General features: G+C 33.5%; 1 protein-coding gene across 3 annotated transcripts in view; it reads left to right on the forward strand.

Annotated features, from left to right (window-relative positions):
- Positions 1–18,090, forward strand: part of Pgd (phosphogluconate dehydrogenase) — an 81,580-nt gene that overhangs the window by 10,110 nt on the left and 53,380 nt on the right. Inside the window, exon 1 of one of the 3 annotated variants that reach the window (XM_085821854.1) lies at positions 6,618–6,776. The exons of 1 other annotated variant lie outside the window; for it this stretch is intronic. In XM_085821854.1, the coding sequence (XP_085677980.1) occupies positions 6,730–6,776 (47 nt within the window). In that variant the 5' untranslated portion in view covers positions 6,618–6,729. Of the gene's footprint in view, positions 1–6,617; positions 6,777–11,672; positions 11,723–18,090 lie in introns of those variants that run through there. One more of the 3 variants, XM_085821856.1, reaches the window with a different exon arrangement.

Here is an 18,090-nt window from a genome sequence, read left to right on the forward strand (position 1 = left end):
AAAAAAAACAATGAACATAACATTCTACAAAATAAGAACAAGAATAAAATAAAATGCACTTACCATTAATGCTTTTTCGAACAACAGAAATACCAATTTCATACCGCCATGTAATCACTATCGTATTTATATGACAGCCAGACACACTATCCAGAAAATTCATACTATGGTTCACAAATAAATAAAATAACAAATAATCACAAATCCCTACTTCTATCACGCACAGCCACTAAAAATAATTTCCCATACCTTCTTTCCACACCTCCAAATACCCATTGCCCCTCAACAGGAAGGCTACGGCGATATTTCCTTATGCCGAACTTCAATTCAACAATTTTTACCATTAAAATCTTTCCCCCCAGCTTCTCGGACACAAAGCATGGCGGGAACCAACGAACTCCAGCGAAAGATTTTTTAATGTCTACAGGGTTGCCATACAACACGCAATCGCGCCAAAAACCAGCACAGGACACATATCGCCACATTTGGTGAAATTAGGCCGTATATCAGAGTTGTACCAATTGAAGATGTGACAACAACTTTAAAATACTTGAATCATGGAATTTACTTAGTTACTAATTGTTAATATTTTTGTATTTTAAAACATGGATTGGGGTTATAAGTGATAAAAATTTAGCTGATGTTAATATAGTATATTATTCTGTTAAGAAATGGTTTTTCTTCCTATAGTGTGCTTTCATGGAATTTCATAGATTATCGTTATTTAAGTATGATTCATAGAATAATAAATGTAACAAAGCAATGCAAATATCAAGGTTGCACCCGTTTTTCAATAATTTCAAGTATGGACTTAATATACACTGCTCGATATTAAAAATGCAACACCAAGAAGGATTGGTCAGAAAGTGATGAAATTTGGAAAAAAGACAGACAGCAAGCAGCAATAAGTGATCTTTAATTTCAAAATGATAGTCAGAATACAGAGCGAGAACGACATCGGCTCAGTAGGATGTAGGACCACCGCAGACAGCGATGCACGAAGAGACACGTCTAGGCATAGAGTCAGTAAAAGTTCGGATGGTGTCCTGAGGGATGGCTCTTCATTCCCTTTAAACCATGTACCACAGTTCGTCTTCTGAACGAGGCAGGTGCAGAGTCTGCAAACGACGTCCAATCACATCCCACACATGTTCGATTGGTGACAGGTCAGGAGAGTACGGTGGCCAGGGAAGCATCTGTATACCTTGCAGAGCACGTTGGCAGATGCAAGCACTGTGTGATCGGGCATTATCCTGCTGAGAAATTGCATTAGGCAGCCCCTGAAGGTAGGGGATTGGCATCGGCCACAGTACATTATCCAAGTATCGTTGGGCCGTCAAAGTGCCCTGAATACGAACTAGAGGTGACCTGGAATGGTAGGCAAAAGCGCCCCAAACCATTATGCCACGTCGCGCGGTGGGGCGTTCCCACAGTTACTACCGGATTAGATCTGTCTCCACGTCGACGCCACACACGTGTGCGGCCACTGTCACTGGATAAACAGAAGCGTGACTCATCTGAAAACACGACGTTTCGCCATTCTGTCATACACATCGCTCTAGTGCGGCACCATTCTAAACGTTGACGTCTATGCTGTGGGGTCAATGCCAGTCTTCTAACGGACTCCGCGGGTGCAGGACACGTTCAACCAATCGACGGGAAATGGTTCTGGTCGACATGGGAACATCCAGGGTATCTTGCATATGCTGCAGAATCGCGGTACAAGTGAGGCGGATGCATCGATCCACACATGCTGACGTCACTCTAGCTGCACCTGCACCCCTCCTTCTTGCCACATTTCCTTTTTCCAACCATGTTCGCCATAGTCGATGCACTGTGCTCGCATCCATGTGGGTATCAGCTGCGATTTGATGTAAGGACCAACCCACCCTTCTTAGTCCGATCACAATACCCCTCGTAAAATCATCTATTTTCTGGAAGTGCCTTTGTTGACGGCAGCCTGGCATTCTCTCCTATTTTACGTATCCTCCAGGACAAAAACCAACTTTCTTCGATAATTCGTCTGGCAGAAATAACGACACAAATAGTGCCCATTCTGCACGTTCCTTTCCTTATATCTTACTTCACGTGCGTCTACTCTAAAATTTGCATAAATTTCTGATCATTTCTTCTTGGTGTTGCATTTTCAATGTCGAGCAGTGTATTTATAATAGCAGTACTGTTGAAGATAGAGAAGCTGCAGTTTATATATTTAATTGGGGGGGGGGGGATATTAAAAGAGGATGATAATGTAAATGTGTTATCTGACCGAATAGTACAATTCTTAATTTCTCAGTACAGGTGCATAAGACTGATTTGATAGGTGTTAATTTTGAAATGGTGCATTTCAGAAAGATTTATTATTTTTAGAAGGAAAAGGAAAGTGATTAAATTAAAAATGAGATTTCTAGGAGTTATTCAGCTACCTAACTTGATGGAAGTAAAATTGTCATCGTTTTAATGTAATTATAATTAATTGCAAAATATGAAATGCGTATTTTGAGTCACAGTTTGATGAACGTTTTAAAAAAATTCTTAAATTATTACTTTTGTATTAATTTTTAGTAATTATATTTCAGTTATTTTAATTTAATTTTCAATTTAATCATTTGTTTATTATTTAATTCTTGGAATTTATCCATATATAATTCAGAAACATAGGTCTGTTGATATTTCCCTTGGCTACTCCTTGATAAAGACCAAAGAATTTTTTACTTTTATTTTAGTACTTGATTTTCTCAGTTTTTGTTTGAACTTGCATTTTCTCCAGGGTTGATTGCTGAGCTTGTGCTTTTTTTATTTCCCTTCATTTTAGGTAACTGGCCATCTTTGAGTAGTTTAATACAGTCATAAGTTGTTAATACGGACACCCATAATCTGGAATAATCCGGACCTCAAAGCTACAAACTTTCTGCGCATGCGTCAACGCATAATGCGTTGACGCATGCGTATATGCGTTTACGCATGCATGTAATACCTTTAAGCAAGCGCATATGCGTGTACGCATGCATGTAATACCTTTAAGCAAGCTCATATGCGTGTACGCATGCACATGATACGTTTACGCACGCCGCGGCGCGCAATGAATTGGAAGTTGATCTGTCAGCACTGTCCTTATCTTCAGGGCAGATGTTTTTATTTTATTGGACTTATAATTCCTTACTAAATGTAGTATTTAATCTCGATGTACTCCGTCTTTGATATGATTTAAATCAAATTCCTCGTCATTATAAATATCACGAATACAAATCAAATAGTTTTCTGGTTGCAGTTTTCTAATTTCGACTATGCGTAATGTACGCTTTACGCATGCGCGCATTGAAAGAAATGTTTAATAAAGTAAACAAATAAATATTAAGCTTCTTTTTTTTTTTTTTTTTTTTTTTTTTTTTTTTTTTGTAAATTTTGATACCCTTTAGATCATAATTGCTCTTTATTTCATAAATTACGGTTTCATATTTTTAATTTTATAATTTCTGCATGCCATCCTACCAGATTTAAATTGATGATCTATAATCCGGAAAAATCGATAATCCGGAATCATTGAAGTCCCGACGAGTCCGGATTAAAGACTTGATTGTATTATATCTTAATCTACGCATAGGTGGCCAGCTGTGTAACTTGTATATATAAGTGTAGAATTAGAACAGCTAATAAAAATTAGCATATTTTTCAGAAGTTTAGTTTTAAAAGTTATTTCTATACAAATGTGTTTGCTTCTGAGAGGTTTCTACCCTTTTAATTGATTCTTTGCCTAGATTCTTTTTAGCTGAAGTATTTTTTCAAGCATTTAAATTTCAAATAAAATAACTAAGTAACAAATAAGAAAAGTAGAATAATAAAGCAATTATCAAAATTGTTTGATTTCGTTGTGCATAATAGAAATTAGTTTTGTGCACTATTATTTTTTATGGTATCTATCTGATTTGCAACATATTTATTGCATATGTTTTGTGTGTAACTTAACAGCTATTACACTTTTCTTATTCAACTTAACAGCTATTACACTTTTCTTATTCATTTTATGAAATAAATATTTTCTGTAAACAAAATTTAACAAAACTCTTTAATTTATTTAATGTGCTATATTTGAAAGGAATTAATAAATTTATTTAAAAATAGTGACATATTTGTATAGTCATATGTATTTCTTGACATATACAAATTTCTTAAATTTTAATATATTTATATTTATGTATGTATCTGCATCCCATTGTTCCTTCATCTGTAAGTTAAGGCAGTAATATTAAAAACCTTTCTAAAAATTATTAAAATTACATTTAGGAGATGATATCAATTCTGCATTCATTTTTTAAATAGAATACTGAAGACAAAAACAGCAGCTTTCAACTTTGAACTGGAACAGATATTTGTTTTATGATATGCAAGTAGAGTGGTACTTGGGATGCATGAAATTAGTAAATGCTAGTGAAAAATCATATAATTTCAAATTGTTATTAGTGTTAAAATTAATTTTTACTGCTGTTACTTACTGTGAGATATTTTTATTAATTGTAATTATTTATACATTATTCCAAGTTTTTATTAAGTAGAACTTTTAATAAATCACACTCCATTTATTTAATAAAAATTTTATGTTTGAAGAGAATGTGTTGTAATCTATAATTTAAGTTTCATGTATTTTTTGGAACTGCCACATTTTTAAAACGTGCTGTCATTTCATAATACAAAACTAAGGGAATTTATACACTGTGTTAATATTTACTTAATCTAAATTTTAAGATGGTCATTTATGCTGTTCTGTAAAACTCTGCTCAAATAAAGACGTAAAATTAAAAAAAAAAAAAAAAAAAAAAAAAAAACTGGCAGAATGCTGTTAAGATTAGTTATAATTAGGGGGATTAAAATATTTTTGCAACTGTAATAGAATGTAATCAATTATCTTCCCCCTCAAAAAATCATCTTTAACGTATTTTTACAGCACTTATTTCGTCTCTCGTTATTTTTACAGCACTTATTCCGTCTTAGTTCGGAAAATTTAGCATAATCTTCTTCCCATTCTAATTTTCAGAGTTTTGCTATCCAGTGGCCGAGCGGTAAAGTCGCCGAACATTTTTGACGTTCGGATCACGGCGAACGGGCTGGCTGCATGGGTATTTTCGTTGTTTTTACCAAGTGTAACGTGTATACCAGCTAGTTTCCCTTAGAAAGCTTCCACGAAGGTATCCAGGTAGATATTTAGGGCTCTCCATAGGCAGAAGCCTTCGTGTGCTTAGCCGTAATCAAATAAACCATAGTTCTTTAAAAGTTTTTTTTTAACCCTTTAACTGTCAAGTTATTTTGATGATTTGGGTACACAAATTGTCAAATTTTTTTATTGGAAAAACCAAATGTAGCCGAAATAAACATCTCCCGATATATATTCGGGTATGACAATACGATGCACTCAAAAAAAAAAAAAAAAAAAAAAAAAAAAAAATTACCCCGAGAAATACTCGGGAGTGACATTTTCGAACACCAGTGCTGTGCCCGAGATAATCTCGAGCATGACAGTTAAAAGGTTAAAGATTACTAGCAGTTTTATTTCTCGCATTTATAACAAACATGATTTCAATACTCAGATTCCATTTCTGTACGAGTATTTACTGTGTGATTCAGTTTTACAGGACTTCCTATATTTACGACTTATTTTCCCGCTTATTTTAAGTCGAATTTCTGAGAATTATTTAAACAATTGTGCCTTGTTGACATTTAATACGTATAGTTAGCATAGTTTGAATGGCATAGCTTGAAGCTCAGAATATTCCACATTTTTATACTTTCATTTCTTATCCCAAATGTCAAAAATGAGCCATTAATATCATATATATATATATATATATATATATATATATATATAATAGGAAGAAAATTGTAACACACACACAATAGTGATTCGGGCCATGTGCGCTGTCTATCCTTGGATGTCACCTGTTAGCTGTTCAGTTACGCAAAAGTTATTCGGGTCGAAGCTTCCAGACTTATTTCTTTTTACGATGCGGAGAATAGCAATTTATCGCGAGTTTAAAGTGGTGTCATTTACAGTGGAGCAGTTAATTTATATGCGTTCGCGTACTATTCTTAAACCGCGCTTTAGGGGCAAAATTAATGCAACTTGTGAAGTTCTTTTTTCATTATTTATGCAGAAAACGATGACCCCTTTTTGAATTTTTAGAAACTTTCTTACATGACTGTAGTTCATTCATATATCCATTTTTCATCTTTCGTATATAACCAATAAATATTTTAAATTAAATATGAGAATTACTTAAAATTCTTCCTGTGCGTTTCTTCATCGAAAGCTGTTGTCTGTAAAGTTTTCTACTGTTTCCATGGCAGCCTGAAATGAATAGTTTTCCTGCCGGTGTCAGTTATTAAATCAATAATGGATTTGGGAGCGCAGCCCTTTCGTGTTCTAAATTTTATGAATGCGAAACGAAAGGAAAATGCGAATGCTTGTAGGTTGACGAAAAACCCCCAAGAAAACTGGTTTTGACTTTTAATTTGTACACCTGCTATATTGAGGTCAGCGGAGAAGTGAGCGAAAGGTTTCTCAATATGCTAAGCAACCGGTGCTTGCGTTATAACTGGGAGTTCAAGCGAACTTTTACCGTTTTTGCGCAATTGTCTAGCAGTCGAAGTTCGGTGGCCGTAAAAAGAAGATCGAAATTAGACAGTGTCCTGTGAGTGTATGTGGGCTGTGATCTCTTGGAATACTGACACTCCGAAATGGGCAACGCGTGTCAGCGATCCAGAAAATGGCAACCAGAACCTGTGTAAGTCAATATTCAGCCGTATTCCGTTTCCTCTCAAACGTGGTTTAAATTTCAAATGACAGTGAACTTGTCAGTAACATTTGACAGTTGAGAATTTAGGAACGGAAATGTTTCTTGTTTTACTTTCCTACAGCACCTCAGAAGTCATAGGGCATCTCATGCACGTATTTTAAAAATATCGCACTTTATGAAATAAGCACAGGAAATTACATAAAACATAACCTACGCTTCTCCTCTCAACTAGCGACAAAGCTTAGGCAAATAATTGTCATGTATCGTGCTTTAAAAAATTTTTGACTGAAAGCCTGCTTTTAAAGAGTATTTTATGCAGAGCTTAAAATTGCGCCGGAAACCGGCACCGATACTTCGTAGTTTTTTGGATAAATCATAATTCTAAAATTCTTACCGGAGCCCTAAATAAGAAGGCTTCGGCACTTCTTTTATGTAACTGGGGAACAATTTTAGTAGAAATTTGATCTCGAAAATTATATTCTTCCAATAAAACTATATTAAAAATCGCTTATTAAATTTTAGTTTATCTCTTTACATTTTATTTAATTGTAATTATTTAATTACTTTAATATTTAATTATTAATAATTTCAATGAATAATAATTTTTATTTAATTAAATAATTATTATTAATTGATTAATAACTGTTAAATATTAATTATTAAGATTTAACAGTCTTTCAAGAGTATAGTTCCGGCCGAGTGATAAGACTTAAGCACTGATTGTTCAACTTGGGTTAAAATCCTGGCGAACGACCAGGAGCTTTCAAGGTTTTTCCCTTGCGTTTGAAAACAAGCCTATTTTTCCTAAAATATTAATTTTCAATTGCAAAAAATACTGTTCACATAAAAATGAACTCCAAAGCAAAGCAATTACTCTTAATGCAAAAATTCGCAACCAAGGATAATTATCATTTGATAAGTACGAATAAAAGTTAATCATGTTTGTATCTTCAAATAAGATTCATATCACGTTGTAAATTAATTAATTCCGTTTGTAGATTTTTCTCGTGCGTTATTCGTGTCCGCTTTTAATGGTAATGAAATAATTTAAAGTCGCACTCCAAATCATTAAATTCCTTAAATCTGCTTTAAAATTCTTGTCTAATAATGCTATTTTTCTTACGTATTCTTGAGGTTTTTCACTTGCGTTATAAGGAAGGATTTGAGACAGAGAAAATGTGCGAAAAGTTTTTTATGTTAGTTGTGTTTCCCATATTTGCAATGTAACTTTAACAGCTTTAACAAATGTATGCATCTAAATGATAAGTTTATCCTTTCCTTGCAACACTTCATTGAGAATATTTAAATGGTCGAATAAATAAACAAGAAGTACTAAATCTGTTATCCTTGTATCATTATGTAGCTTGTCAATATTTTTTCTTCGTCAGAAAAATTTTGATTTTAATTTTTTAAATCAAAAAATAATTTTAATACAGTACATGATTTTAATATTTTTCTAATAATTTTACATTAATTTTTTAATTAAAAAAATCATTTTAATACTCTTCTGCATGCACACCCACAGTGATGATTGCATTACACAAGGAATAAAATTATTCGTGGAGTTTACCGTTATGTGTGTTCTTCGAGTGTCATCTTTCTAACTACGCAGTAAAGTCTTCAAGTTATAATGCCGTGAACCACCGTCAATCCGTTGCTTTCGACCTTTCTTTCGAACTTACTTTCGACCTAGTCATCTTATACAATAATGGCACAGTCTTTATATATATATGTAATGAAACTGTGATTCGATGACACGACATGAATGATTTGATTGAGAATGCGGCACAAACTTGCATTAAAATCTTCGGTGAAACAGAACTTTTCCCATGATTCACTGTGAACGTAGCTTAGCAAACACATGTAGATTTCTTCATAATTAGAACTTGCCGAAGAATGTAATAACAGAACAATTTTGGAAGCACTGAAATAAGAACACTTAGATGTAAATGCACAAAAATACTGATTGCGTAGATACTTGATGCTTAGAGCGTCCATTCATTTTGAAGAATAAGCAGTCGAGCCGGATTAAATTCCTTTTATTTATTTAAATTCCCATTTTGTGGCCACAGTTCACTTGGCACTCTATTCTTGCCTATTAAAGAACATTTAAAATTTTGATATTATTGTCATAGAAGCGAATGTACCAGCACACACATGATTGGAGAAAGGCGTCTGGCCAAGAGGAAAGCACAAGCAAAAGTGATGGATGTGGCACAGGTGGAGATCCTGTCGACTTTGTTGTAATAGTTTGACAGTCGGGCACATAAGTGAAGCTTGGCAATCTGGTCACATCAGAATTCTGGACATTGTTGTGGCTGAGTGTGAGGCGGTATCGAATGACGACATAGAAGGATTTAAATTTATAGCTCCATATGTTTATTCAATTCAAAAGGCAGATCATCATTCTTTACTAAATAAGATTAACTTTACATTCACTGCGTCATATAGTATTCGAACAAAGGGAGGCAGATGAGAGCAGCAGCATAGGTCTTAACAGCAGTAGAGGCAAAAAGCGGTCTTCGACGCAAAATAGCGCGAGTTCTCTATTTATTGGAGCGGTTATGTAATATGCTCGAATGTTCCCGAAAGTACTGGTCTAGGGGGGAAGATCCTGAAATTGCGGAAAGTTAATTAGAGGTTGCTTGTTCCCATAGAGCAAAGCCCATCGTGTTTTTTATATTTTACATACATATATATATATGTATATATATATATATATATTTTAAATTGTAGCTTTTCTAAGGATCATTTTCAAAATCAATGAAAATGTTTCGAAGTTGGATGTTAATTTACCTCATGCCAGTTGAAAGCCCAATTCTTCAACACTTAGCCCTCCCCCATCTTAAGACATGGTGTATATTTACTGTTTCTTTTAATCCAGAAATTGATTAAAAGGCCTCGTGCGACCGGAGTGCCCGTCGCTATTGCGACTTGCGCTATCAAATAAATACCGGTGTAGCGGATGCTGCAATTACAGACCCTTCAGAAAAAAAGATAATATGACGGCACTCCTTTAAAATCATTACTTTATCTGTTAAGAACTGCTAAAATATGTCGGTGATAATGCCTTTTAGTACACCATTTAGCGTGGAATGCGAATTCATTGATAGAAATAAACATAGTAGAAACAACATACAAAATTTTTATGTCGTTTTAAAATTACGATATGTATGTCATTACCAAAATGATAACATTTGGAAGCTCATTTCGTCAAATTCTTTTTTTTTTTTTTTTTCAAATATTCAGCATTCGCTTTGTTGCGGATTGGATGTTCGAATAATGCATACTTCTTAGTACAGGTAGAGAATGCAAATTGCATCTAAGTTCGAAATCAATTTCAAGCTTTCACCGGTAAAACTTGATTTACGCAGGTTCTAATGGAACACGTAACCTGCACCGACTTTCAAAGCTGAATATTTGAAAAAAAAGAATTTGACGAAATGAGCTTCCAATGTTATCATTTTGGTAATGACATACATATCGTAATTTTAAAACGACATAAAAATTTTGTATGTTGTTTCTACTATGTTTATTTCTATCAATGAATTCGCATTCCACGCTAAATGATGTACTAAAAGGCATTATCACCGACATATTTTAGCAGTTCTTAACAGAACTTTAATGTCTGGTGTAGTACTTAATAATGTAATAATGAACTTTTAGAGTATGACGTAAAAGTTCATTATTACATTATTAAGTTTCATTATTACATTATTATTATTTCATGCTTCATTATCATAAGATAATGAAGCATGAAAGTTATGTGGTATAATGCAGTGTATCTATATACTACGGAATTTATAGTTTCTCTACGTTAAAAGTTTTGTTTGGAAATTTTTCATTACTATTTGGCAACAAACTTCAGTTTCACTTTCGAAGTCATGGGCATTTTTAGACTCGTATAAGAATCATATTAAAGAAATTTTGAAATGACGTACTCAGGAAAGATTTGTTATATGTATATTTCCCCCTTTTTTTTTAATAGAAGGAGAAATAATTAAGTTAAAAAGAAAACCTTTAGGAGCAAATTAAAATACATTTTGTTTTATATACTGAGTTATTCAAAAGAGAACAAAAGTGCATGTGAGTTATGCTGAAAGAAAGGCTTCATATGAGGTTTGCTCCGAGACTACTACAGATTTACAAATCGGTTCCCGGTCCTCAATGTCTCTTTCCGTAAAAAAATATGAAATGAATAATTATTTAATGACTAACTTTGAGGTAGTTACTCTGTTAAATAATGGTAACCGTTCTTTATATTCGTGTCTACCTGCAGATGATTGATAACTCTAGAAATCTTCTAAACTTTTATGGGGCAATTAACCGTTAAAACTATGAAGTTTCTGTTTTAATCTTATGAAATTTTCAGCATTTTATTTAAATATGCAAGCATTTTCAGGGTTTGGAAGATATTGCAGACACATGAATTTGAATAATAGCGTATAATGCTTTAAAAATTTTATAGAAAGCATATTAAAAGATTTCTCACCCCCCCCCCAAAAAAAACTTCTATTTATTCCATGTGAAAATTATCTTTTGAGCTTCTTCGTACTGCAAACTGAATATTACTCGATGCTTCTGCGATTAATTATAGAAGGAGAGGCGGAAGACTTTTTATAGATTATTTCTGTGAATTCGAAACGAAATGCAATTTTAGATTGTATCAGACATGGGGCATCTCAATTTCTTGTTCTCAAATTTTACGCTTCTGATAAATATTTCTAATTTCTAACAGTATTATCTTATTAATTTTTCTGGAAATATCAGAAAATTTTCACTTTCTGCTTTCTACCTACAGATATGAAAATTAATGACTAAAGAAAGTAGTTGTGACTGAACTGTATCAATATTCATCTGATTAAGATTTCTCCAGAGGGAGAACGTTGTGTAAAAAGCATGCAGCCATTTCACAGTCTAAGTGGCAAACATCTGTGAGTTTTCAATGCATTACATTTTTTAACAAGTTGCTATTATGAAACTTCCCTTTGTAAAAAAATTTCTTTTTTGTACTTCTAGATGGGCACAATCATTTTATTACGTTTATGGGAATGCAGAATATTGTGAAGAAAGAGTATGTTCCATTGTTATGAGTCTTGAAGGGAAAGGATTTAGAAATAGCGAACAAAGACGCCTCTTTAAAAGTCGATAAAATAATCTTATTTGAGCACTCCGCTGCAATCGTGCGACCATGCTACGATCACCCGACCTTGGAAAACTTTTACTTTATTTCATTGAACAAAAGTATGTCACTAGTTATACACAATTTTACAGAGGCTTGTTACTCACCGTCTAATTAGCGGTCTGTCACAGACTGTTAGATACACATGACTAAGTCTGCTATCTGCGCGCCTCGGTACATGTTTGTCGGCTTCATTTACTTCCTGTACGTGTAAGGTGTAAATGGGTGCCGGTTAACCCTGAAAATTTCCAAGTATCAAATTTAGACAAATATACAGTTTTTGAGTGATATTTCCATGCATCTAAGTTTTTGTAAATATAACGCTGATTTTTGTTGTTTGACTTCTGAATTAGTATTTCCATGTGCTGTCAGATGATCAGTATGCATAATAATGCTGTAGTTTAAGAATTTTAAAAAGACTCTAAAGCTTTAAAAATTAAAATGCTAACTAACCATTAAGTTCGGATTAAAAATCTAAGAATTCAATTTTAAAACAATTTAATATTATTCATTATTTTTAATAAATATTGTTTGGAGCTGTGAAACACCAATACACTTCCAATTTTATCATTTTGTCGTATTTACGTTTGTAATTAGTATTTATATCACAACGCATAGATACAGACATAAACTGTAATTTACACATCTTAAAAAATATTAATAAATTTACGAGTGGTGACACATTCAGAGACAACAAAAACGGGCCATGATGACATTCATCTTACCTGCTCTCGGCAGGCAAAATCTCCATCTCTTTAGCTCGCCGGGGAGCTTCCAGGAATCCAGTAATGGCGGACCTTTTGAATTCGGCGTGTCAGAATTGAAAAAATGTGTGATGCGTGTTATCGAGAATTTGTTCGCATATCTCACCTTATGACAGCGTATCATGGGTTCACGATCGCTGTAGTAATCTTCTCTCAGTCCAGGTACTCAATCATCAGCTAGTGATTAACCATTCAACGTATTCAGTCTGTTTCCCGGTCTCCTAAGGAGAGTTGTTTCCTTGTTTATTGGTAACTTTTCTTTCTCTTTGGTTGACGCTGGTGTGATGTTTAGCTTGCTTCGTCTGTTTATCCCTGTTTTGCGAAAATTTAAAATATAATATATATTTTCTTTCCCTCCTCCCCCCCAGGAAAAAGTATTTCAATATTGGGCGGTAAATACATATTTTTCAATGTAAAAGATATCCGAGAAAGAGGGAGACTCGGAAATAAATAAAAATTAGAAAGCTGTGTCAACACGTAACACAAGAGTATTGTAATGAACTCTGAATGTTAGTTAGTCATGAAAGCCCCATTAGGTGGGCTCATTTACTGGCCGCCAGGTTTCATTATAAGGTTCATGTTATTTTATTAAAGGTCGCTAAAATGAGTTGTTTTATCCTGTACTGAGTTTTCGGCAAATATTTCGGAGTCATAAAAGTCCTGGTATATGTAAAAAAGAATTATCTTCAAAATTTAGACTAGAATCCCAGAATACTAAATTTGACTTAAATTATACGATAATTTTCTGCACAGAACTGAATTTTTTTTATTGAGAAATAAAAGAACCTTTTATTTGATGCTAATTGTATGCGTTGTTACCGTTACGGAAAATTCAAGCCAACTTAATCCCTGAATTTACTTAATGTTAAAAAAAAATCTTTCTAGAAAAATGTTAAAAGAAAACTTTCTATGTTGATTTTTATCGGTGAAGCACGCTTGCATTTATGAGTTATGTAATTGAACTCTGGTATACAGTTCATGGCGTTAATGTTGTTTTTACACCTCCTTCTCTTTTTCATTTTATTGTATTTATTTGTTTTGTTTGCTACGTTCAGCAGTGTTGGTTTGTGTAGAAGTTTAGTAAAAAGAACCGTGCAGCATATATTAAGTTATATTTAATTAGTGCCACATGACTGTACTAGAAATTGCAAAATCGTGGTTTTGTGATCCCTGGCCTGGAAACTGGCATTGCTGATGCAATGTTGGCAGTTCATTGAGCAGGTGGCAGTGATCGTTAATTTCATTTAGCACTCCACGGATGCTATGTAGTCGAAAAACTATCCGATTGTCATACCAGGAATTTGGGTCGGAAAGGTGTATGCGCACAAATCCTTTAAACGCGTCCTGAATGCATGATGAATTATTTTCTTGGTAATGTGAGAATTTGAGTAATTTACATTTTACCCTTCAATAATTAAAATGAGCGTGCTAATTATGCATTCTTGTTAAAGAGGCGATTTAATTTTTTTTGGGGGGGGCGTGAATAATGCCGTCTTTCGAATGAATATTTGAGAAAAATATATCTCTCAAAAGTAAACTTCTATAATTAAATGGTAAGGATTAGAAGAATAAAACCCGCAAGTAAGTGAATTCAGAAAACAGAGGATTTAAGACTGTGTAATACACCTTCTGTCAGAAAATTTCCGAGAACAGGCTTTTCTTCCTGGTATACAATCATAACTAGTAATCATAAATAGGATAAAATATAAATGCAATTTCCGGGTGTCATGGATCGGTTGTTCAAGAGGATTCATTGGGTTCGTCCGGAACGATGGAAGGAGAGGGATATCTTCTTTTTGGACGACAGTGCGCCCACTCACACGGCTGGGGTTATAGTACTGGAGCGAAAAAACGTGCGCCATTTCTTAACCATCCTCCATATTCTTCTAACTTCAAAAAAAGTCACTCGACGCCTCAATTTTAAAAAAGTAATTTTCCGAAAATCAAACTTCTCATGAAGGGTCAACGCTATTAATACGTAACCGAAGTACAAGACAGAGTGACGGGCAAATTGAATACCATTCCAAACAAGGTTAGTTTCGTAGGTTGGATGAATATTCTGTGCATTGTACTCAAGTGGACACAGACTACGTAGAACATCTGAAGCATTAAAAACCATCTTAAGTTTTTTCTAGTACTTGTTAATACAGTCAGTCTCGAAAGTTTTTGGAAAGGAAATGTCTGTTTTAAAATATCTAATCATATTACATCTCTTTTGCTGGTTGCATTTAGTATGAAATATGGTGGGCAAACAATTTCTGCTGAGAAGTCATTTAATGTTTTTCGGTGTGAAGAATGGTATATTTGCATGCTGAGAGAATTGTGAATGGATCAAATATTTAGTTGAGGCTAGTTTAATCTAAGCGATAGTGAATGTTGAAAACTTTTTTCTTGTACTTAAGAATTTCTTCTTGGAAAGGACTAAAAAAGTTAATTTCTTTTTAGTTGTTCGTAAGTCTTGTATAATTATACAAAATGTAATCTTGCAAGTTTATAAAAATTCCTAATGAATTTTTGTTAAGAAAGTATGGGTTTAAAATGAAGTTGTTAATTGATTAATGCAAAGCAACGCGATGGTTCTACCTGTGAGGGGGGAATGCTTTTGTGGAGGAATTTTTAAGTAATTTAAAGTAATTTCGTGAAGTTTTAAGGGGAAACTAACTCGTATTCATATAACATCTCTGGAAAACACAAAACCCCACGTGCAGGTAGCCCATTCGTCGGGATTTGAACTTGGATCTAGCTACCGATGTTCAGCGATCTTGTCGCTCCGCCGCTAAAGAAAAACAATACTGATATTAGGCTTGATGGCAGGAACAATTACTAATGTTAAATAAACTTCACGAAATTACTTAACTCATTATCAGATTTATGAAATGAGGCTCCTCATCCTAAGAGTCCATAAATGTGTACAACTTTTTAAATAATAATCATCATTTGAACGCCGCTTGGAACTGAAAGACCCTTATTCCCCATGAATCTGTCTGTGATTTAGTTAAAAAATATTGTTAACTATTAAGTTAATGTTTTAATTTGAAATGAAGAGTAGTCGGAACTTCTCAATAAAGTATCTGTTACAGTATATGTGTATTAACTCCTAATACGTAACACTAACTGCAAAACATATTTGAGATTATTTTAATTTTTAAATTTACATTGAAATCCGCTTTGATAATTGTTAGTAAGTTAAAGTAGTTATTAAATAGCATTTTCTTTAAAAAATAGTTTTTTTTTTTGGGGGGGGGGAATATTCATGTTGAGAAATTAATACCTCTTAGGTAACTGGGCGTCGATTTCAGGTAAAATTTTCCCCGTATATGGACAGACAAATCAAAAAGTTTCCTTTCTTCAGTAGCTCGTTTTTCGATTCTCATGAAATGCACGAGGCCTTTACAAATAAAATTTGTTTTCCTATCTAAAGAATGTACTTTGAGGTTTGAAAAATGCATTACTTTATCATACTTTTTTCCTTAACCGTCTAATGTAATGCACTTCGAGATTATTCATATGTTTGTTCATATTGTTGTTCATTATTCACGTTATGTTTACTTATGTAATACATAAGAATGTAATTATTAATGTTTAAAAAACTTTATCTGTGAATACTCGAAAAACATTTTTTTTTTTTTTTTTTTTTTTTTAAATTTTTGACAGGAAGTTTTATATATATAGTGTTGCGTGCGTACGGGTCTGTAATAGATTGAAATGCACAAGTCGATAAAAAGATAATAAAATTCATTCTTATCACAAGAAATAAAACAAAATGCTGGATTTTTCCTCATGGATATTCGTACAGTATCATAATATCACGCAGTAGTTATAATTTATAAACTACTAAAACATCAAAGAGAAAGCAATCCAAAGCGCAGAGGAAGATACTTCGATATCACCGCGAATTCGTTACAGTCAACAACAACAGATATCTAAACAACTAAACTGAGATGTTTCTCTTCGGCTTTTATAGCTTTTTAAATCGGCCACGGGAGATAGTTCTAGTAATTTCTGGAAAGCAAAAAGGAGTAGACGGTTACAGTTAATATAGTAGTCAATTACGTTTTTCAAATTAAATAGCAATTACAGAGATAAACATTTTATTAAATGCTCCTGTATTTTTACTTTTTCGGTCTACTCTAAAACTCGTCACGCGCTGCATTGCACGAGGAAATAAAATAATTTTAATTACAGTTGTACTAAAAATAGCTAACTGAATACAAAATCCGTAACAATATATATTTTTCGAGTACTCTCCAAAACCGCTTTGATTGACAGTTTCACTATCGGTTTTGTTTATCGTTAACTGACAGAGCAATATTTGTAGGATAACATATATCTGTTACAGCGTTTTTTTCCTTTGCAGATATCGGCTATTCCGTGCTTTAAGTACCAGCCATTTTTGTTTAAAAAATCCACTTCGAAAGCAGAATAGTCGTCATTTACTCAGCTTTAATCATTTCAGCTGATTATGTAAATTTTATTTTCTTCATAAAGAGAGGAAAATCTACAGCAAGTGTAAAGGCTTAGCTTATCTATAAGTAATTTGTTAATGTTTTTGTCCTTCAGAAATAATTTGCTGTGTGTGGGTATTTTAAATATTGTATTCCTCTAATGCTCAGAATACCTTCGTTTCATATTTTAGCGGTGAACAAATAGAACGGTTTCAGATTAATTAACCAAGCAATGCAGCTCCGTTTAAATTATATATGTTCATTTTATTGAAAAAGCTTGAATTCAGCAAATCGTCCTATAATCAGTTATCAGACGTTTAAAAATATCACTAAATACTTCAGTTCTTCATGTTCACATATCGTGACTGAAAGTTATGTAAGTCGAAGCTATAAAGTAATTTCCGCATGCAGTGAACTAAATCGCGTTCATGGTCATAATCACAGTAACAGTTTTTGGTTTCTGATATCCGAAAAGCAAATTTTTCTGTATAGGTAAAATGCTTGGCTAAATATTGTCGCGAAAGATTCTTTTCGGCCTCAGAAGAAAGGAAATAATACCTAAAACTCTCTGCTACTGGAAACCGCAGAGATCCATGAAGGAAATAACAAATACGAAACATAAAGAATCAATATAGAAGCTAGGAATAATATAAAGTATAAAGAATCAATATAGAATGTAGGACAGGACTGCAGTTGCTTAAAAGAATGCGGCGAAGGTTTAGGAACATGGACGCGCAGGCTCTTACTGAGAAGTTTTCACCATTCGGCTCCAAGTTCCGGTGGTGGATAATATGCAAATCGTAAAACCAACTTCTGGGGAAGGTAGGTAACATGATAAGGATTAAGAATTGCATAGGAACCCATACCCGGAAATATCAGGGGTAAGTGGTAGCAGATGTAGAAGATGGGAA

Source organism: Stegodyphus dumicola, chromosome 8 (genome assembly GCF_044657685.1).
Source record: "Stegodyphus dumicola isolate Sdum_Otavi_A_Nest chromosome 8, ASM4465768v1".
Lineage (NCBI taxonomy): Eukaryota > Metazoa > Arthropoda > Arachnida > Araneae > Eresidae > Stegodyphus > Stegodyphus dumicola.